This window comes from Cinclus cinclus, chromosome 2, assembly GCF_963662255.1.
Source record: "Cinclus cinclus chromosome 2, bCinCin1.1, whole genome shotgun sequence".
NCBI lineage: Eukaryota > Metazoa > Chordata > Aves > Passeriformes > Cinclidae > Cinclus > Cinclus cinclus.
In genome coordinates, this window is record NC_085047.1 from 39153810 (window position 1) to 39175859 (window position 22050).

The 22050-nt window shown below is 40.8% G+C and overlaps 1 protein-coding gene across 2 annotated transcripts in view; it reads left to right on the plus strand.

Annotated features, from left to right (window-relative positions):
- The window catches only part of FAT3 (FAT atypical cadherin 3), a 305554-nt gene that overhangs the window by 249984 nt on the left and 33520 nt on the right, over positions 1–22050 (plus strand). For both annotated transcript variants that reach the window (XM_062487540.1, XM_062487541.1), the window contains exons 13-18: positions 6749–7138; positions 9400–9614; positions 10372–10509; positions 13147–13290; positions 13843–14040; positions 16526–17324. In XM_062487540.1, coding sequence (XP_062343524.1) covers positions 6749–7138; positions 9400–9614; positions 10372–10509; positions 13147–13290; positions 13843–14040; positions 16526–17324 — 1884 coding nt within the window. The remainder of the gene's footprint in view (positions 1–6748; positions 7139–9399; positions 9615–10371; positions 10510–13146; positions 13291–13842; positions 14041–16525; positions 17325–22050) is intronic.

Sequence of the window (22050 nt, forward strand, 5' to 3'; positions counted from 1 at the left end):
GAAAACCAAGTGCACTGCTATCGTCTAGGTGGTGACTGCCTGGGCAGCAGAACTGCAGAGGTGCAGCTGTATTACTGTGACCCATGGGCTGAAGGTATTTGCACTTTCATACTGGTGTAAAAAGGAAAATATTTTAATGAGATGGGTAAAGCAGAGTAATGCTGGAAAAAAAAGTAGTTCTTTTTGTTTGTTTGGTGTTGGCAAATCCTGACCTGAAAGGTTGTGTTGTTTTGGGTACAGCACTTCCAAGAAGATGTGGGCTACATCTTCAAGGAAGATGTAGGAGATTGACAAAAGAGATCACAGGTCTGGAAGAAAGGTCAGGAAATATTGAAACAGTTGAGAGGGTCTGCCAAGGAGAAAAGAGATGAGATGATAAAATATAACAGTCTTCAGCTATCAGATAAGTAGCTCTGAGGAAAGAAGTTGACCCTTGTTCTTTTTATTTCCCCTGCTTGTCTTTTATTAATTTTATTCAATCTCAGCAAAAAGTCAGAACAAGTTTTTTAGTTGTAAGAAAAGTGAGGCACTGGGGTGTTATTCAAGGAGGTTATGCAAGTTCCTGATCAAAGGATAGACCTCTGTTTGGGGATAAATTGAATCCATCTTGTCTTTGTGCAGGGATAAATTAGAAGACCTCTCAAGATTCTGGATCTCTTTGCACTTCCTCATTTCTAGTAGTTTCTTCACTTTTTAAGATTTCCAAGACATTGTTAACAACACTGAGGCAAAGAACTAGACAAAGGAGAGTTGTATCTCTTGGATTATGTTGAGTGAATAAATCCTGTCTTTAAACTGGATCACTTAAAGATATATGTATATGAATAGTCTCTATATATACACATCCATATATAAAATATAATTTACAAACTATTTGAGCACCTGTCTGATGAAGAGAGGCTGAAGGAGATGGGGTTTATCCTGAAGAAAAGGAGACTGAGAGGGGACCTTCTTAATAATAATCTAAAAGGAGATTGAAATGAGGTGGGGGTTGGTCTCATCTCCCAGGTAGCAAATGAAAGGATGAGAGGAAATGGCCTCATGTTGTCCCAGGAAAGGTTTAAATAGGATATTAGGAAAAAAATTTATTCACAGGCATTGGAATAGGCTGTCCAGGGTGTAAGTACTACTCCTGGAAATGTTTAAAGCATGCATGGATGTGCTGCTTGAGGACATGGTTCGGACCTGGGGTAACAGTTGGACTCAATGATCTTAGAGGTGTTTTTCTATCTTAATGGTTCTCTTCATGCTTATAAATATGTATTTATGTTTTTTATCTCTCTCTCTCTCTCTCTCTCTCTCTCTCTCTCTCTCTCTCTGTGCATTCCACTGCTTCCAGTTATATTACCCTATGTTCCTAGCTGCAGTGTATGACCCTAAATCAGGTATCTCCAAAATCCTGACTTCAGAAAAATTAACTCAGAAGTACTGAAGAAAACAAGTATATATGTTCAGTGATATAAGCCAGCACCCAGAAATATGTAAATCCTTAGCAGGAAAGAGATGGAGGGTGAGCCAACTATCCAGATCTCAACTTCCTACCGAAAAAGACAACACCTGCCCCAGCTGGAATGTAAAGCAGGGTTTTAGACACCCATGGATGGTCCCATACTGCTAACAGTTTATACCTCCCATTTCTGTCAAGTATTTCCCTTCAGTAAGGGGCTGATTATCTTCAGCTCTCCCCTGCGCTCATCCCATGGTGCCCTGACTCCATTGGAGCAGTGGTGTGAATAAGTGCCTTTGGGGTTAGGGCTATTTTTTTCCCTCAGAAAAGGGAAAAACAGTGAAAGACTGTCTTGGTAGCAGTGTTATGGATTGAACTCAGCAAAGTTTTCTGTTAAGTTGTAAAAATCACTTGAAATTTTCCCTCTGGGGCTATATATTCTACTGTTCAACAAGGTACTTCTGGCAAGATTTTTCTTTCATCTCAAAATGATGGAATAGAGTACTATAAAATCTGGTTTAGAATTCATCTTTTGTCTTGTTTGCTGCTAACAAAATTGTGGACTTTTATAGTAATTGGCCTTGTGGTTAACATTTGGGTAGTCAGGAAAAATCATAGATACATACCAGTATTAATAATCACACCACAAAAGAGGCAAGAGGAAGCACAATAATCAGATAGCTTGCTTTGTATATTTGCAACCATTGCTAAACCAAAAAATATATTTTTTTCAGCCTGCTTTCTGATCTACATCTTGTTTGTTTATTTTTAATACTTGCCATTACTTTTATTTTCATTGGTTTTCAAGATGAAAATGAGCAGATAACAAAAGTTAATAGTAATTTTTCAGACATAAACAAAAATGAGTGGTCGAGCTGTACTTGGGGAAACACATTAAATAATGAGTTCAGGGTGACAGATGAAAACAGAAACAAGAAACAGTATGTGTGGTTTCTAGGATGACTAACTTTTACTTTATGTGTGATGCATAAAGGTATTGCCCACTGCAGAAACTTACTGTCATATGTAGATTGTGCCTATTGTGCCTATTGGCTCAGCCCTTTTTAATTGGTGTCAATCTGGATCAAAATGTGTTGTAACTCCACCATTTTCAGTTGAGTTGAACCTCAAATCCTGTGTTCAGTTCTGGGGCCCTCACTGCAGGAAAGACACTGAGGGGCTGGAGCGAGTCCAGAGAAGGCAACAGAGCTGGGGAAGGGTCTGGAGCACAAAACTGATGGGGAACAGCTGAGGGAGCTAGGGGGTGTTTAGCCTGGAGAAAAGGAGGCTCAGGGGGGACCTTTTCTCTCTACAACAACTTAAAAGAAGGTTGTAGTGAGTTGAGGGTCGGACTCTTTTCCCAAGTAACAAGCAATAGGACAACAGGAAATGGCATCAAGTTAATCCATGGGAGGTTTAGATTGGAGAGAAGGAAAAATTTCTTTTGTGAAATCATTGTCAAGCACTGGAACAGGCTGCCAACCTTGAGTTACAACCTTGGGAAGTATTTAAAAGATGTGTAGATGTGACACTCAGGGATGTGGTTGAGTGGTGGCCTCGACAGTGCTGGGCTAATCAATGATCTCAGAAGTCCTTTCCAACCTGAATGGTTCTGTGATTCTGTGCTTTATACAAGGAGGATATTGGTAGTGCTGATTATGAAGTGAGGTTATTATATATTCCTGATGCTTTTAAAAGTAGTAATGACATGGAAGTTGTCATGATGTAACATTCAGTGTGTGCCCCTTTGTTTTAATACTGAAGAAACCAAGAGTAAAAGCCTATTTGAAGAACAGCATTTGAGGTACTAGGTGAATGTATGTTTTACAAGCTCTTCACACCAGAGATTTGGCAAAGGGCGGTATTCTATCATATATGCTAATACAGGTTTAAATAAGAAAATGTGCTACCTTATTCCTTTATTTAAAAAAAAAAAATGTGCTGCAATTTTCTTATTGTAACAGTGATTCCTGCAAAGGCTTTCTGTGTTCAAATAGGTCATGTTCATGATTGGCACTTTAGAAATATGAGAAGTTTGAGTGAGTGAGTTGACACAAAACAGTTTGCAAACATTAATCCCCCAACAGCTGTAGGCAAGCAGTGTGGGAGGATTGCTCTCTTTACCAGTGCAGGAGCCATGGCTTGAAGCAGTTGTTTCCTTTCCACAGAAGGCATCTCCTTTATAGTCATAGCAGAATCTACCATCACCTCTGTGGTAGGGATGCTGTTGACACACACTGAGACACTTCTCTCTCAGGAGAGGGTAACCTCTGGACTAAAGTATTTTGAATTTCAGTAGAAATAGCTTCCTACCTCACCTTTGCCTCATGCCCATTTCTCTCCCAGCCGTGGGTCCGAAAGCTCAGTGAAAAACATCTGTTGATGTAACACACTTTCTTCAAGGTGCTGTTTCTGCCACAGTCTTTCACTGATTTTATCCCTAAGAAGCAAGTATTAAATCCCACCCCTCAAAACACTCCATGAAAGGATCAGCACACAGCAGCACACAGCTAAGATCTTCCTCTTTATGTCTCCTTTTTTTTCTCCTTTTGGCATTTGGGCCAAAAGCCACCAAGAGTTGGTATCTGTATCCCCAGTCAGATCTTCTGACTGAATCTTCTGTCTCTCCTTGTATAAAGTGGCACTTTGATATGTAAGAGCTTTTCTTTCATGTCCCATGGGAAAAATAAGACTGTTCATCATACCAGATTGGTACAGGATAACCCTTTTCTCTGAAATTTCTGTATTTCTCTCTCATTTTCCAGGAAGGAAAAATAAAAGCACTTACCTTCAAGATTTTACTGTCTCCATTTCTGCCTAAAAATCCCATATATTGCAGTGAGCAATCAGAACTCCATAATCTGTCTCCATTGTAGGAACAACAGTAATCCCTTACAAAAAAACCCATCATTAATATTTTGTTAATTCATGGACATCACTTTTAGGAAGTAGAATGCAAGAGGAGGGGCTGGATTGTATGTCAGATTGCCTTTATTGGGGTTATTACCTCCTGTACACAAACTTGTCCTCCGTGGTGCTACATGCAGCAAATTCTATCTCCCCATTCCCCATTGCAAGATACACTTGCTGAAGTTTTGTGGTGTTTCAAGGCACAAGGCATCCATTGGCCATCTCCTTTCTAGCTGTTTGTGCCCTTAAGGACTGTGGTATGTGAGTCTTCTGTCTTGTGCCTGGGTGTGCTGTAGTGAGTATCAAAAAGGGAGTTTGTGCCAGAGAAGAGTGCAAAAGAAGGCTCTCCTGCAGTCACAGACACATAAAAGGTGTGTGTTTTAGGGCCTTTGCCTAGGAGGAGTGTTTGATACTCTGTAGAAACTGGCAGGCACCAAGAGTGGCCAGTGCAGAATACTAAGTAGTTTTACAGTTAAAACTCATGTGTAGGTTGGGTGCTCAGCAGCATGCTCTGAATCAAGGGGGAAAAGAAATCCCATTTTCCAGCATCCCTGAATTACCAGCTGTTATTACTAACTCATTAATTGTTATGGTCAGGTCTGTCCTGTTTTTGTGAATGGAAGTTCATGGAGGATGTCTAGCTGAAGATCATCCCCAGCTGGAAATGTAGATACCTCCAACCATTCAGACTCTGAAAACATTCCACTTTCTAGAAGGCTTTACTCCTTTTTAATGTTTATCAGTTTGGTTGACTGTCAGCTGGCAGAGTATGCATGTATCAGGAGGCTAAGGAAAGGGGGGTGAGTGTGCTCTCCTGCAGCTGTAGGGTATTCATGCTTTAACATGAAGGAATCTCCCATGAGTTCGTGGGCTGAGCTCAGTTCCTCATCTGTAGGACAGGAGTCACTTCCTTGACTTCATTGCTGTTTTGCTGAAGGTGGGACATTTTATTTTTCACATTTGTGATGCCGTGGTGAATAGAGAGGCTCCACTGTGATTAAAAAACTGAACCAAAGCAACACAAAAAAACCTAACAGCCTGGTTCACTGCAATATTGCCATTTAATTTGTTCCATATTTTAAAGACATTTGAAGCTTTTAAATATACTCTGGTATCTCAAGCACTGCATAAAAACTTCATTCTTTGAAAAGCCAAATAGGAATTCCTAATGCCCTTCAAGTAGGGTCTGGGACTTTGTAGTTACTCTAGCTTTTATGTGTATGTGACTGAACAAAGAGTCTCCCAGCTCCCCCTTGTGTGGATGCTGAACTCCTGCTACATCAAGCAGAAAACAACTGTGATTTTTGCTGGTTTTGATCAGACATTTCTACAGTGCTTTTCTGCTGCAAAGCAGAATAATACTGTCACAAATTTTAAATTAACAAAATATGCCTAGAAGGGATTGGTAGCTCTTGTTCATCTGATTAATGTCAGGCTTGTAAAGTCTGTTCTCTAACAAAAACAGCAGCAAATGCTCAACTGAGAGATGTTAAAAACAGACTCTCCATTTTAGTGGATCTTTTTGTTTTAGTTATAATCTCCTACTGAAGCACCCAGGACGAAATCACAAAATCAACTGGCATCAAGGGAGTTGAAATAGCTTATATCTGCATTCACTTTTAATTAGACTTGAAATGGCTATCCCACTGTAGTGCAGAAACCAAGTCAGTACCATCCCCTCAGCCCTTATTAATGACAACAACCTTAGCATAGATCTGCATATTCAGAAGCTGGGTGGATAGGTGCTTTGTATTGGGAAATATGTGCAGGATTTTTAAAAAGTGGGATATTTTTTGTACAACTCAATTTTTACTCTTAGGCTGGGAAACAGAGGGGACTTTCCTTTTTAAAATGTTCTGGCAGGAGTTTTTTGATGCAGCTTTTGTTTAACAGGTATCATCCTATGATATTTTTCTGCTCAACGGTCGAATCAAGTCAGCACTGGTACAGGTGCATTCTGTGCCATCTGATGTATTTCTATGGGTTTATCTTCCCCTTATGTACATTTCTATTCCTTCAAGATGTGCTTTGAGACATTTCCAATTTCAGCATTCTGCTTGTCTCATCTAATTCAATTATAAGCTGTTCTGGGCAAGGACCATATCTGGATTCTGCTTTCAAGTTTCAATACACAGCAGTTTTGCAAGGTAATCTTTAAAAAAAAAGTATCATGATGAGGGAAGGAATTTAACTTATCCACAGGGATTTGTCATGTGAGAAAAGCATGTCCTGATCTCCCAGACTTCAGCAATGTTGTACCCACAGGCACTCCTATCCCCACTGGAGATACTCAGTGTGATAGCACATTTTGCTTAGGGTTTCCGCTAGATGGGGAGAGATTTTTCTTTTCTTTATTTCTCATTTTCTTTATCCCATTTGCTTCTCTTTCAGGTGTGAACAGAAAAGTCACCTATTCCCTGTCAGACTCTGCAGATGGTTTCTTCTCAGTTGACCGGTCATCAGGAATCATTATTTTGGAGCATCCACTTGATAGAGAGCTTCAGTCCTCCTATAACATCACTGTAAAGGCCTCAGATCAAAGCATTGTGCTGACCTTATCCTCCTTTGCCACCGTTACCATTACAGTGCTAGACATTAATGACAACCCACCCGTGTTTGAAAGAAGAGATTATCTTGTTACAGTACCTGAAGATGCTTCACCTGGCACTGAGGTCCTTTCTGTTTTTGCTACAAGCCAAGACATTGGTACAAATGCTGAGATTGCCTATCTCATCAGATCAGGAAATGAGAAAGGGAAGTTCAGGATTAACTCCAAAACAGGTTTGTAAAGTGGCTCTTATTTGCAGTGCTAAATTAAAGCATCAGAAAAACATGAATGCTTTGGGGAAGGCTCTTGGACCAAAAAACTTCCAAGGCCAGAGGCTCGCAGCTTGTCATTGTATAATTAACTGCACAGTTAAAAAGCAATTTTAGGTTGGAGAGTGATGTCAATTACGGTCACACATGGCTGCCCCAACTCAAGTGGAGAATACTTTTCTCCATTAGTAAGTCTTTTAAAACCAATATAGATGTGACAGCATATTAGCCAAACGATGCAAAACACTTCTAAACACTTGCAGTGTTTACTTGCTTACCAGCTGAGTACAGCCTCAACTATCTGTCCCTTAGAAAGCATCAACCAGTGCTACCAGGACCTGTTAGGACCAATTCAGTCCTAATATGTGATTGCCATTTAGGTAGCTTTATGCAGCTTCCCTAACTTAGGTTTTTCAGATTTGTCTTTTTCACTTCAGCCATAGCTTGCGTTGAGGTCTTTTTGGTTATACATCAAAAATTTTAGAAGTACACCACTGCTTCCCTATAAGAAATACCAAGCAAAGGTATTATATTTGGTGTAAATGGTGCATTTTCTTTGATTTGAATTTCCTTAGTGGGATTCTTTATCCTCACTGAGGTTTTGTTCTATCAACTGTAAGCTATTTCTTCTGTGCTTCCTGTAGTGGATCCCCTTCTTCTCATAGCATTCAGGATGACAAGTACAAATCTGCTACCAGAGTCTGAGAGCAAAGAAGTCTTGATTTTAAAAGATGAAGATAGCACTTCTTTGGGTGCAACTGTAATATCCAGTAACATGAAAAATCTCAAAATTATGCATTGTATCATTTCTATAATTGTGTGCAAAAATGGCTCTTCACTCTGCAGGGACTGCTGCCTCTTATGCGAGGGACTTAACTGTGTTGTCTGTCATCTTCATCATGTTGATTAGTGCTAGCAAAATTTAAACATAAATATGCCTAGGCAGCGATACTTAACTTCACATTTGACAATGAAGCCAAGGAAATAAATCAATAAAAACCCATAATGAAGCTTAATCTCACAGGAAAAAAACCCAAAACTAAACCTATATATTATTCATTAATGTGTGACAGCTCCATTACTATCTGTTTAGAGGCAGGAGCTCAGTTTCTAAACAGCAGAGTGGTGATGTAGCATGCCTGATCACAGCTTGAAAAATAATGTCCTTCACACCATTTATCAGTGGGAGCTCTCTGATAGCCACTTGGAAGCTTCTCTTCAGGGCTCCTGCTTTCCACAAGTCATGCTGAAAGGTGGAAATCGTTTGGAGAGAGCCCAGACAAGATTAAGAGGAATGATCTGATGTCTGTAAAATGTGACTTACCAGGAAAGACTGAAGGAATTAAGGTTGTTTTAGCTAGAAGAGAGAAGACATGCTGTTAATTTTCATGCCTGTAGAAAGTACCTGTGAAGAAGAGGGGAATAAAATGGACTCCATTCCCAGTTATAAGAGAAGAAGTTGTGAATAGGCTTAAATTACATTCGGATTACTTTGGTTAAATGATAGGAAGAAATTCCTAACTGTAATGAGGTCCTGAAATACATTTCCTGAGAAGGTTAGGAAACTGATATTGTAGGAAGTTTATAAGAACACTAGAAATCAGATCATTTCTATCCTAGAGGGAGTCTGGGTGCATGGAGTGAATCAAGTTACAGAGAATCCTAATTTTGGCTGTGTGATGAAGTAACACAAGATTTATAAACCTATTTGAGTGGGGAAGTCTCTGTTTAATCACTTAAATGATTGACAACTGATTTCTCAGAGGTATTCATATCCTATTCATTTGTATATAATTCATGAGAAGTTAATTGTGTGGGAGTGAATTTCTGTTGACTTGTCAGGGCTTATTTCCAGAGTTGGCATCCAGTTCTCCCAGTGGCTCTGTGGATGAGATGGTAAATGGGTGGATATGGCCCCCACTTATTCATCCATGATACTGACATAATGAAAGCTATTTTCATGAGGAACCATTCATTGCCTCATGCCTTGTAAAGGTCCTTTCTGCAGAGGCAGCCCAAGTGCAATTGGCATCATTCTTTAATCAAACGACAGCAGTAGAAACCTGAATAAACATTTTTATTGGATTGGGCAGTCTTACAGTTAATGTTGTATGTGTGCCACGGTGATAAATAGCATGCTGTACTGTTTACTACAGTCAAATCCCTTACTCTGTGGCATTATTTATTTTTTGCTGGCTGTTGACATTCCCTCCTTTGCTTCAAAGGAGTGATTTCCATTTTTGAAGCTTTGGATTTTGAGTCGTGCAAGGACTTCTACCTGGTAGTGGAAGCGAAGGACGGAGGCAGCCCAGCGCTGAGCGCGGTTACGACGGTGAACGTGAACGTGACGGACGTCAACGACAACGCGCCCGCCTTCAGCCAGGCTGTCTACAGCGCCGTCGTCAGCGAGGACGCGGCCGTCGGCGACTCTGTGGTCATGGTCAGTGGGTGGAGTGGGGGCCTGCCCACCATCTAGGTGCTGCCCCTGAAAAAATAAAAAAGTGCTGCACTGCTTAATAGTGATAATTACTACGCCCTGAAGCCCCCAAACCATTTTCTAGGCAATACTCTGCTGCTGCTCTCCGAGCTGCTGTCAGTTTCTCCGCAAAAGAAAGTAGCAGCAGTAGTACTGACCCTTTCTTTCTAACCCTGTTACGCTGTCAGAGAGCAATGGCATATTTAAGGTGTTGCATTTCGTGAGTCAGCTAGAAAGAAACAGGTTTTAACAGAAAGGCAGGATTCAGCTTTTCAGTGAAATGCAATCATAGAGTCACAGGGTTGGATGAGATCTTAAAGATCATCTTGTTCCAACCCCCCTGCTGTGGGCAGGGACACCTTTCACTGCACCAGGTTTCTCAGAGCTCCAAATACATAGTATTTGTATAGTCTGGCACGCAGTGTGCCATCCCCAGACCTCACAATATTCTTGTCTTGCAACTTGTGGATCTAGAGAGAGAGTGTTGTATGGAATATTAAGATTAAAATATTCTGAATGTTTTCAGACTAGAATTTTGAAAAGGCCCAAGTGAAGCCTCCTAACAAAAACCAATTGGATTGATGCTGTAGAGGTGTGCAGTTCAGGTATAACTAGTCGGATGAAAAGTGAAGTTTATTTTCTGGAGTGTTGAGCAATTAATGTATCATACAGATCACTTAATATTTGTTTTACTAATTTTTTATTCTTCTCTCAAAACAAGTTGATAGCAGAAGATCTGGACAGTCCTCCCAATGGTCAGATTCATTTTTCCATAGTGAATGGGGATCAAGACAATGAATTTTCAGTTGATCCTGTTTTGGGACTCGTGAAGGTTAAAAAGAAATTGGATAGAGAAAGGGTAAGACACATGGGAGTTCTTAACTCACAATGACTTACAGATGTGCATCAATCTCCACTCTGCTGCTAGCTTGTGTTGAAGGAGTTTCTTTTATGTGCTGCAGCAGTCAGCCTAAGATACTCCAACAGGTCTTTCTAACCTTTTCCCACTTGTTTCCATGCCTGCCCCGTCCCCAGTCTATCTCCAGGCCAGCTGCCCTGCTGCCTCTCCCACCCTGCACCCACACAGCAGCCGGGGTCCCACCAGGGGAGAGCGGCAGCTCTGGGTTTGTCCCGTGGTGCCAGCAGGAGCTGCTGCCGCGCTCACGAGCTGCCCGCTCTCCCCTGTGCGTGCGAGCACACGCGTGTGGCTGTGCGTGCCACGGAGCGGTGACAAAATGCTCCAGATTGTGGCACTGAGCACCGAGCTGAGACCCCAGCCATTAATTAGTGCTCTGCAAAACGTGTCACTGGGGAGGCGACGGTATGAAGTGGCCAGGCTGTACCAAAAGTGAAAGAGTGCTTCATTAAACAGATTTTGCTGCTTTGTTTGCTCACTCCATTATTCATTCAGGATTATTTATCACCATTTTGCCATAACTAGCAATTGGCAGCTTTTGGGGCAAAAAAAAAACAAACAAATGCAGTTGTCTGTGCTACTAGCAGGGCAGGACAGTGCTACATGGCTTCAGAAATCTTGCAACACTTAAGGAAATCCGTGCCTCCTGCCTCCCAGCAATGCACCCACAAAACTGGGAAGCAGATTGCTACCTTCAGAATATGGGCTCAGCTGGAGAAGCTCTTTACTGGAAGCAGACCTACTTCTTAAAACACTGGCAAAAAACCCCTTCTGTATTATCACAAAGGCAGGATTAAATTGTTAGTGTTTGGCGGTAGAATGACTCTACACAGACTGTCTACAGCAGGGGAGTTACAATGGCCGTGCATGTTACAAGTTGGCTGCAATAAAAGCCCAGGCTGAATTTCTTAATATGACTTTCTTTTAGTTTCTGAAGTGTACTCATGTGCAGCTGCATTCTTACCCTCACAAGGCTGTGCATGTGTAATGCCAGCTGTGTTAGGTCTGCATTTTCCAAAATTTCCCTCAGTTAAAATAAGCTGTGATATTATCTTTTTCCTTTGCTTCCTTGGCACATTTCTTAGACACAGGTGTTTCTGACCCCTTCAGGGAAAATTATATATGATGCCCCATCTGCTGTAGATCCTCAAAGGCAGTGCTGACTCCCAGGTTTCAGTGGTTTAAGGAGACTTATTTCCAGAGCTGTAATCACATAGAGACCATGACTTTTGCCATATACCTTTCTGGGACACATTGAAATGAAAGCAAACACAGAAAAAAATTGGGAAAGATTCTACAAAACTCTCTGTCTTTAGCTAGCAGTGGAAATTATCATTAAGAGAATATTGTCTTCCTCAAGTTTCTTGACTTGCCCTAGCTCAGGATTCCTCTTCTCTCTTGTGTCATTTTGCCCCTGCCAAATCACAGTCTATATCCTCCATACAACCCCCCAAAAAACATGTTCCCTTTTGCTCTGTATTGGTCCCACATCCCAGAAGAGCCGCCTTATTTTGTGTGCTCAGTCTGTGCTCCTCCCTACCACAAAAAAGCTATTATTTTTCAAATATATTTGGATTTCCTTCCCTCCCACCCCCCTCCTCAAAAAGCCCCTTTAACATTATCTTGTTCCTCTCTGCAGGGCCATGCTTTTTCCCTTTCCAGCCCTGCACTGAGAGGGTGGAGCAGAGTGTTGTATCTAGCATGTTTTGCCCTTCACATGCTCCGCTGTGGGAGGATTCAGGGGCAGACATGTCAGCAGCTTTCCCTGCAGAGCAAGGAGAAACATACAGTAAAAAGCAGTTGTAAGACCTGTGGAAGCCAACATAAGGATGCAGTTCTGAAAATCCAACTGTCATCCATAAACTGTGCATAGACAGAACTTTTGCAAGTTGTCACATATGCTCACACCTCACACATGGGCACATATGTGTGTAGAGAGCCCATGGATAATGCCTGCACTGCACTGAATTGTTTGTGTCTGTTGCAAACAAGCAGACTCAAGCCCACTTATCTTCTGCAGAATGGTGGATACTATTCTGTTGCTACAGAAACTGTTGTCCCTCATACTCCCAAATGTTTTCCAGTGTGTTTAAGCCAACTGCCTGTGAACTTTTTCTTGGCTCTCCATCACCATGTTAGAAATAGTATGTGTCAGCCTGACACTAGCTCTAATAAGTAATTTATATAATATCTTGGAAACCAATTGTAAGATAAATAGAATCAGGTCACTTATCCTAGCTGACACCTAGGAGAGATGAAAATGTAAGTTTACAGGACTAATAGCTGAGTTCAGATGTTACCTGTCATTTTTTTTTTCTGTCTGCCCCTTTGTTTCAGGAATGCTTTATCTGGTACAGTTATTTTAATAAAATGAAGCTGTTATGTTTATTGGTAGCCTTATGAAACAGAAGTTGGGGGACAATGTGACAATAAACAGGATAATGTTGTACTAAGGGCAGGAAGATAATGAGGCCAAACAGCTTTCCTTAGAATATGGAAGGTGGTGCATTGAATGTAAAGAACCTGGGTTAAAATTTAGGACCATTTTCATAATGATTTAATGTTTTCACCTTTTTTCAGATATCTGGTTATTCATTAGTTGTCCAGGCAAGAGACAGTGGTACCCCTCCTTTGTCTTCGTCTGTGACGGTCAATGTGGATATTTCTGATGTGAATGATAACAGCCCTGTGTTTACTCCAGCTAACTACACAGCTGTAATTCAGGTAAGTTTATCCTGCACATCAAAAGCTTCAGTGACTTTTAAAATGCATGGGCATTTGGTTTCAGTTAAGTACCTTTTGATGATCTGTCTGCAAAACACTTATCAAGTAATCTTATCTAAAGGAAAGTATAAACAAATCTTTCTTGAGTCTTTTGGTAAGTTTTTATTTGCTGAGGCTCTTTAACCACAGCATCTGTCCCACATTTTCACATTCATCCTTGCTGCACCAGGTACTCCAGCCTCAAAATGTCTGCTCTAGGATAAATTCACACTTCTTTACAACTTGCTCTGGGTGTGAGGCTTGATTTTTAGTCAGTCCTGATCAGAGAAAATATCAGAGAGAGCCCAGCAGGCCCTGGAGGTGTGGCAGGTACCTTAATCTCTGCCACTGGTCTGTGGGACATAAGCAGTGTCAACAAAACTCAGCTTGTGAAATGACAGCTTGGGCAAAGGGCATTCAGTTGAGTATTCTCAATAGAAAAATGTGGTATGTTATGATTGCAATATGTATCATTTTAATCCTTTTCTTTATACGCTGTGTATATGTGTAAAGGAAAATAAACCAGTGGGCACAAGCATTTTGCAGCTGGTAGTGACAGACAAAGACTCTTTTCACAATGGCCCCCCTTTTACCTTCACCATCCTCACTGGCAATGAAGAGGAGGAGTTTACACTGGACCCTCATGGCGTTTTGAGATCTGCAGTCATCTTCAAGCACATGGTCTCAACTGAGTATGTGCTCTGTGTGCAGGTAAGGCTTGACTTTTACATCTACACTGAAACAATATAATCTCTTAAGGGTAGGTTACCTGTACCTTGCCTGTATGGGTTGGTTTTAATGGACTGTAATCTACAAGTAAATATCACACATTCCAGTTTGCAAATGCACAATGCAGAATATTTTCTTTGATGTTCTTAAACCTGGTTTCTTATAAATATAAATATAAATAGGTAGCCAGCCACCTTTCCAATTTCCTCGGCATGAAATGAATTTTCTGAGCAGCGACCGTTATGGTTTAAGATTTTCATCTTTTTTTTTCTGTAGCTAAGGAAGGAAAATGAGAAAAATGCATTATATACATATAAATACACCCCAGAACAAGTGACTGCAAAATACTGCTCTAGGAATGAAAATCATTTTGGCTTTTAAGCCATAAATTTAATCATAAATTTTTGGAAGCCTTCCAAGAATTCATGAAATCACATTTCCAAGGTCAGCTTAGCTTTTAAAGAATGTCAAAGTAAGACATGCAATAGAAGTCCAGCTCAAACTTAGCTTTAGAATAATCACTGAGAAGCTTTGTAACCAGGGTAATTTTGATTGCCAAAACCTGTAAATCCAAAAGTAATTTGTCCACATTTCTCAGATCTGCCAGAGAAGTTGTATTAGGGTTCACTAAGTATGCAAGTCTAGGGAATGACCCTCTTCACTGAAATGAATGAGTCATGGTCCCATAAGCTGTGTCTAAAATTCTTGCTTCCTCCACTTGCTTTGCTGGGGTTGATCTCTCTAAACAAAGCCTGTCTGTTCCTTTACAAGCACATTTAGTGATGTTCACAGCAGTCACATCATCCTTAGATGAAATTGTTGGTTACAATTCACAAAGTATAAACTCTGATGCTAATTAACAGTTCAAATCAAAAGTTTTGCAAGTTTGCCATTTATTATCCTTGAAACCTATTTTTTAGCCTTGTAGGGGAAAAAAAAGTTGTCACCTTTATTTCTTACTATGCCTTAATCATAAAATATCCTGCCTTCAGGGTAATTCGCTAGCTGGAGTTCTAGTGCAGCCAAAACTGGGCATGAGAGTTAAATTTGAGCAGCATTCTCTAGCTGTAGAGATCCACGTATTTCATAGAAATGAAATATTAGACCACCATGTCTGTGATGTACCAACAGGATCAGGAAACTGCGCTGTTGGGTTGTGGAGACATGATTCCTCCCAGTCTTATTTTCTAAAGAGATTTCTGTAGGGGAAACGTATTTTATAGTTTCCTGTTGTGTATAAACCATCGAAGTGTTTCTTTCCATCCATACGTGCCAGAGTGCTACTTTCTCTTTTCCACTATCAGGTTTCTCCTCTGTATTTGGTTTATTAAGAATTAATGTAACATAGAAAGTGGAATGAGATATAACCTCTTTTGCATGTACATGAGTATTTGTCTGCACATATATAAAATATATTTTAAATATTCCACCCAGCTCTTTTAGGAGTGAAGATGAATGAATTTTAGAGTGTCTCAGAATTACTAATCTACTCCTAGTAGTGTCTATATTACTGTTGTCATCCTGCCATTTTTTCCTTTGGCTTGTAAATTTTCCTCCCATGTCCAAATACAAAGATCATTGAACATGTCCTACATGTCTGCCTAGTGGTAGTTTAGTCTTCTGTTCTTCTCTGAAGCAAGTAAATGTGTGGAGCAGTATATCATAATAGGGACTGCAATAAAACATTTTTCTTATTGTAGGCAAGGACACTGATTCAAGTTTGCATACCTTTCTGTCAAGATGGCCTTGGGTTTTTTGTCATACTTGCTCTTTTGCTCTCTACAAAAAAAAGTGCAAATGTTGCTATAATACCTGCTCTGGGTCATCCAGCAGTCGGTCCAAGTGCAGTGCTGCTCTCATATTTTATCATAAGTAACAGCACAAGCACCTTTTTCATTTTTGGAGGATGATAAATTTTATTTACGTCAAGCCATGTTTCTTGATTGCTTCAAGTAAAGAAGTACAGAATGTTGTAGAAAAATTCCTAACTCCCTCTAATTCACACAAGCTAAGCAGGGTCAGAAATGCTTTGGAACACACCAAGCAATGCAGAAGGCTGATATTTCACTGGAATTCAGTCTCTTCTCCAGGGTAGAAGTGAGCCCAAACTGTGTTTGGTGCAGATTATACCACACTGTTTGTATATTCTCTGTTGTGAAGATGAGAAGTGATAACTGTGGGATCCTGGGAACATTTCAGTTTGAGTAATGAGGCATTCTGCTGACACATTTCTCTCTGCAATCCACTTAGAGATCTGTGCTTCCCTAAAGAGTTTGTAAGTTCTCCTGCTAGAAATGGCTGAGACACTTCTTTACATATGTATTTTGCAAATGCATTTGAGCGTTCTTTTGAGAATATCTTTTCAGAATTACTGATGCTCTGAGAATATACATAGCAATAAGTTATGGTTGCAGGCTGTGTTCTATATGTGGTTTTTGTTTTTTGTTTTTTTTCTAAATTTCATTAGGCAAAGGACTCTGGGAAGCCTCAGCAGGCTTCCCATACCTATGTTCAGGTGAGGGTTATTGAAGAGAGCATTCACAAACCTACTGCCATTCCACTGGAGATTTTCATTGTCACCATGGAAGATGATTTTCCTGGGGGAGTCATTGGGAAAATCCATGCCACAGATCAGGATGTGTACGATGTCCTTACATACACGCTAAAATCAGAGCAGAAAAGTCTGTTCAAGGTCAACAGCCACGACGGGAAGATCATCGCCCTTGGAGGGCTGGATAATGGCAAGTACGTCCTGAACGTCTCCGTCAGCGATGGCCGGTTCCAGGTGCCCATCGACGTCGTGGTCCACGTTGAGCAGCTGCTGCAAGAAATGCTGCAGAACACGGTCACCATCCGCTTTGAGAACGTTTCCCCGGAAGACTTCGTGGGTCTCCACATGCACGGGTTCAGGCGCACCCTGCGCAATGCGGTGCTGTCCCAGAAACAGGACAGCCTGCACATCATCAGCATTCAGCCGGTGGCAGGCAGCAGCCAGCTCGACATGCTCTTTGCGGTTCAGATGCACAGCGGTGGTTTCTATAAGCCTGCCTATTTGATTCAGAAGCTTACCAATGCGAGGAGACACTTGGAAAATGTGATTCGTATTTCTGCTATCCTGGAGAAGAATTGCTCCGGACTGGATTGTCAGGAGCAACACTGTGAGCAAAGTCTGTCTATTGATTCGCATTCCCTGATGACTTACAGCACAGCACGGATTAGTTTTGTGTGTCCCCGCTTTTACAGGAATGTGCGCTGCATGTGCAATGGTGAGTACTGCTCCCTCTTCCCTTCCCATTGCCGCACATTATGTGATGGGATCCATTTTATTCCTCTGATGCAGATTAGAAGGGGCATTTCAATTCAGTCCACTAAAGCACGACTGGCTGATGCGTTGTGTGAATTGATTTCTCGGGCTCGGAAAGAATTGTTCGTGTTTACTGATGTAAATGGAAGTTTATGAACTTTGGCCTTTTATGACAAAGACCGCTTTCCTGGAGGCTCCGCAATCAGAGCCATCAGCCAACTTCCAGGGGAGGGGAGGGAGTGGGAGGGGAAGAATGAGAAGAGGGAGGGATGTAGTTTCCCAATCATTTGGTGCCACCACTGGAATAAACCTGGATTGTGACTGGAGCAGAGCAGCCTGGTCTCCAGCAATGCACCAGCAGTCTCCAAGGAGAAGCACCCCTGACCTAAGCCAGGCAGGTGGAAAGGCCTTTTCCAGTCCTGTTGTTGCAGAGAGCCAGAGAGACCAATGAAGTATTTTATTAGCAAGCTCTTTTCCTGACCTTTAATGCTACAGTAGGGGACAGGGTAGGTTTTGGGCAGCTCCACATTTTGGCAGAGATTTCACATGGGCATATGACAAATAGCCTTGCGAGCCAATCTTCTGTATGATTCTGCACTTGGATTTTAAAACCTCAGGCAGTTATAATACTGGCTCTGTTTCTTTTGTTTGCCAGGCTGTTTGCTCCTCATTCCTTTTCATTTAAGAGCAGAGAAAAAAGCTGCTGTAAAATCAATACATCTAAGTCTCCCTCATCTTCAGCACACATGCATACACAGAGCAATACAAGAATTCAGCAGTCATATCCTGCAATAAACAACCTTTGTTTCTGCAACAGTCAGCAGTGCTTCATGTTTTACCACTGACATTGGTGGGGATGAAAATCAGCATAAATCGCATAAAACTTAACCAGAAATAATTTTTCTTCCTGTGGCACATGGATAATAATGCCATAGAAGTTCAATTCTAAAAAAAATACCATGATTCTCTGAGGTACATTCAAGAGCAGACTATCTGTCCATTTTTTAAGTAAGCATCTTATAAGTTTCAAATAGACATATCTATTGTAACAATAGTCAGCATTTTGTTTCACATGAAAGGCTCTGAAGTAAAGGATTTTTGCAGATTTAAAAGGGACAATGCTGCAATATCCTCCAGTCACGTCCAGGAGCCAGTGCAGGAACACTGTCTGCCAGACTTTTTTATATTCTCTAAGTTATAGCTTGGTTTCACTTTTGAATCAAGAAATCACAAATCCTCATGTCCATGGGGATAGTGATAGTCCTCACAGTCAGAAATCAGTTTTCTGGCAGCCAAAATTTTCACTGTTTATCATTTCATTTCACTACCTATTAATATCAATAATGATGTATTATTCCCTCTGCCTCATAATCCCTTAGCTTAACTCCAGAAAAGGGACTTTGCAGTGCAGCACAGTTCTGACCCAGCAGCTCTCCTGGCACAGCAAGTTTGCAATGGAAGCACAGAAATTCAGCTGGGACAGCGATTTCCAAATTCTTCTGTCATGTACCAGTCAATCCTCAAAATGGATGGCAGGCTGTTGGAAAGGCAGTGTGGTTCTGAGGGCCACTGTGGTCCCCAGCCTCTGGGCCATTTATCATGGCCTTGAAGGCTGCTGTGTGGGAACACTTGCAATAGGCAGCTTGTCCTGGTTGTCCCGAGAAGCTGGAGGGGTTCCCACTGCTCCCGTTTGAGCCATTAGGTGAAGCTTTCCCATGGGGGATCCACACACGTTTTGGGGTGGGGATGAGCACATCCAGCCTGGCATACTGCCTGTAGTAAAAAATTGTCCAGAGCTGCTGAGTTAGGCATGGATGCCAAAGAAGTGAACACATTGGTGTCTATTAATTGCACAAAAATAATACACCTTGATGGGAAGCAAAAATTCATGTTTTGCAGCTTCTCCTCATTAGTTAATGCTTCATTGTCTTCTACTGTTTTTAATTAAGGGAACCACAGAAAATGTTTTTGGTATTTAGGTAAACAAACTGTGTTTTCTCACACAGGAGATAACACAGACTTGTGAGAATATAATACTTAGAGAATGTATGGATAGTTTTGCTTTCGTGATAGCTACAGACTAGAGTAAAAGAGTTAGAAAAATACAAATACTTCATCCATCAGCAGTTCTTAGAAATAAATACACAAATGCAGCAATTCAGGAAAAAGTGCACAAATTTATTTTGGCTTGATTAATGAGACAGCATTAGCAAGATATTAGCAGTATAATAAAAGTATTGTACTTCTTTTGTTGCTAAAAGAGTTTCACATCCAGTAAATATTAATACCTTGAGTTATGAAAAATCCATTAAAATATTGCATATTTTTCCAGAGATCTGATTCAATTATGGTCCAGAAAGCTTGAGATTGAACTAATTCACTCATTCTTGAAATATGTATCATACTTGGAGTGTTTTTCCCACTGGCAGATGTCACAGATATGCACAATTTATGCATGCCAGCTGTGCATAACTTACCTTGATTACCTTTGTGAGCAAACAGAGTTATCTAATGTGAAAATGCAGGGAGACTGTAAAGTAGGCAGTGGGTGAACTTCAGAGGTTCAGCAGCTCAGCTCTGAAAGGATAAGTTCAAAAGTTCACATGCATCAATCGTAGCTTTTAAATCAATAAAATTGAACTAAAGAGTTTTCCAATAACAGACTGTCCCCTTAGATTTTTGGCTCATCTGTTTGTGTTTGTATGAAAAATACTGTCACAGACTGGGGTTTGTGTCAGCATGACCAGAGGGGCTATATGATTACCAACCTTCCATCACATGGCACAAGGTAGGCAAACATCTGTCAGTGCTGGGGAAAATAAAAGTAGGACAAATGGAATAAATGTATTCCTGTAAAATAGTTCTTATGGCATTCTCATTTTTCAGAGGCAAAAATCTATTCCATATTTTTTTCACAATGCAAAGTAATTCTTTTTTTCTTGTTGTGACAAAGGTCCAGGGTCAGAGCAGGCTTTGTTGGGACTACTTTGCTCTTAGATTTGTTCTGCATTTTAATCTTAACAAAAGTGATGGTACATTAATATGTTCACAGGATAGGGATAGATTGAAATAATCTTGACAAATATGGGCATGTATCTACATCTGTGCTGGTCACTCCAGGCTCTATTTGCAGACAGTGGGAAGAACAAGGTATTTTCAATAATGTGATACATCTCTCCCTAGATGTCTAAAATCAGTCAGATTAATCATGCCCTAAAGTTAGATGAACTCCATTTCAGTGGAATTTCAATGTTTAATGTGGTTGTGGCCTAATAGTTTGAAAGAATTTTTCTAATAGACCCAGGAGCATTCAGCAAAAGTGCAGACACATCCATGTCATTTAAACAAGAGAACAGCAGTCTTGGACCACTTTCTCATGAAACAAGACAATTCAGACTTTATGAAGACACTTCTAGTATTTTGTGAATGCTCTGACAGAAGGAAATCATGGACTCTGAGAATATGCTGTTAATACAGGACCTATTCTTCAGAGCTGATTTTTGGCCTCAGCTCCACAGAGCACACACTGCCTCTAAAAGATGTTTGGATACTTTGAAGGACTGGGCATCAGCAACCCGTTTCTTAGTGTACAACACTGTACAGCTTTTCCAGTTTTCAGGAAGCACACACACACAATGAGCCTGGGATACGCCTGGCAAGGAAAATTGAAGGAAAAGGTCTGTTCTTGGGAACAAAGAACTGCAGATAACTTGGTTAGATCTGCCTGTAGTCTGTTTAATGTCACCTTTGTCCAAGGAAAGTTTTCTCCCTGTGAATATCTCCAGCAGTAAAGCCCATGCTGAGAATGCACAAGCTCATATAAAAAGTGGGAGAGCTGCAGCAAGAAGTGGGATTATGACTCTGGAACCAGGGCAAGTGGGAATTGCTGTCTATCACTTAAGGAGTCCTATTGGAGTCTGGGATCAAGGAGGGGGTGAAAGTGTTCAAATGTCTTGTCATTTAAAACTGAGTCTGTTTCAGTGGGACGTGCTATGTGACACAAAGTTTTCCAGGGGCACCTGAGCCAACTGAAACCCATTGCTGGCTTGTGCAGAAACAATTCTGTGGTGTTTGCACTGACATACATAGAATAGTCACTGCCTGCAATACCTGGTCACTGTACTCCAAAAATAAAAATATTGCAGATCATGAGTTGCCAGTCTTCTCTCCCTAGTAAACTAATTATTATTTGAAGTAGCTGTTTGGAGTTTGTTTTACAAGCTTCCTGCATCTCTGGCTTTCAGGAATCTCCCTCCTTTCAAGCTTTTTTTCTACAGCTGAGAAAAACAGTATTTTTAATACTCAAACAGATTCAGAAGACTGGGCTGATAGAAAACCACCAAATATCACAAGGCTTAAGTTAAAATTGCCGAAGCACTCAATTTTTAAAATATATTTGCAATCCTAGAAGTGCTCCATTTTGAAGGAATAGGAATTAAATAAATCTCTCATCTTGCAATGGAACAGTGTTTTCTTCCTCGGTATATTGGTTAGAAGATTGAAATACTTTTATCTTCTTTTAGAGAATCAAACTGAAGATGATCTGTCAAAATCAAGTAGGTCTATTCCACCTTTTCCTGCCACGCACTGGTTGATGCTAGCTCATGTGTTTCTGTGATACCATGTAGAGAACCGTTTTATTAATACTAATGTGAGTTTCAAGAGAATGCTGTGGATTGTCTGGACCT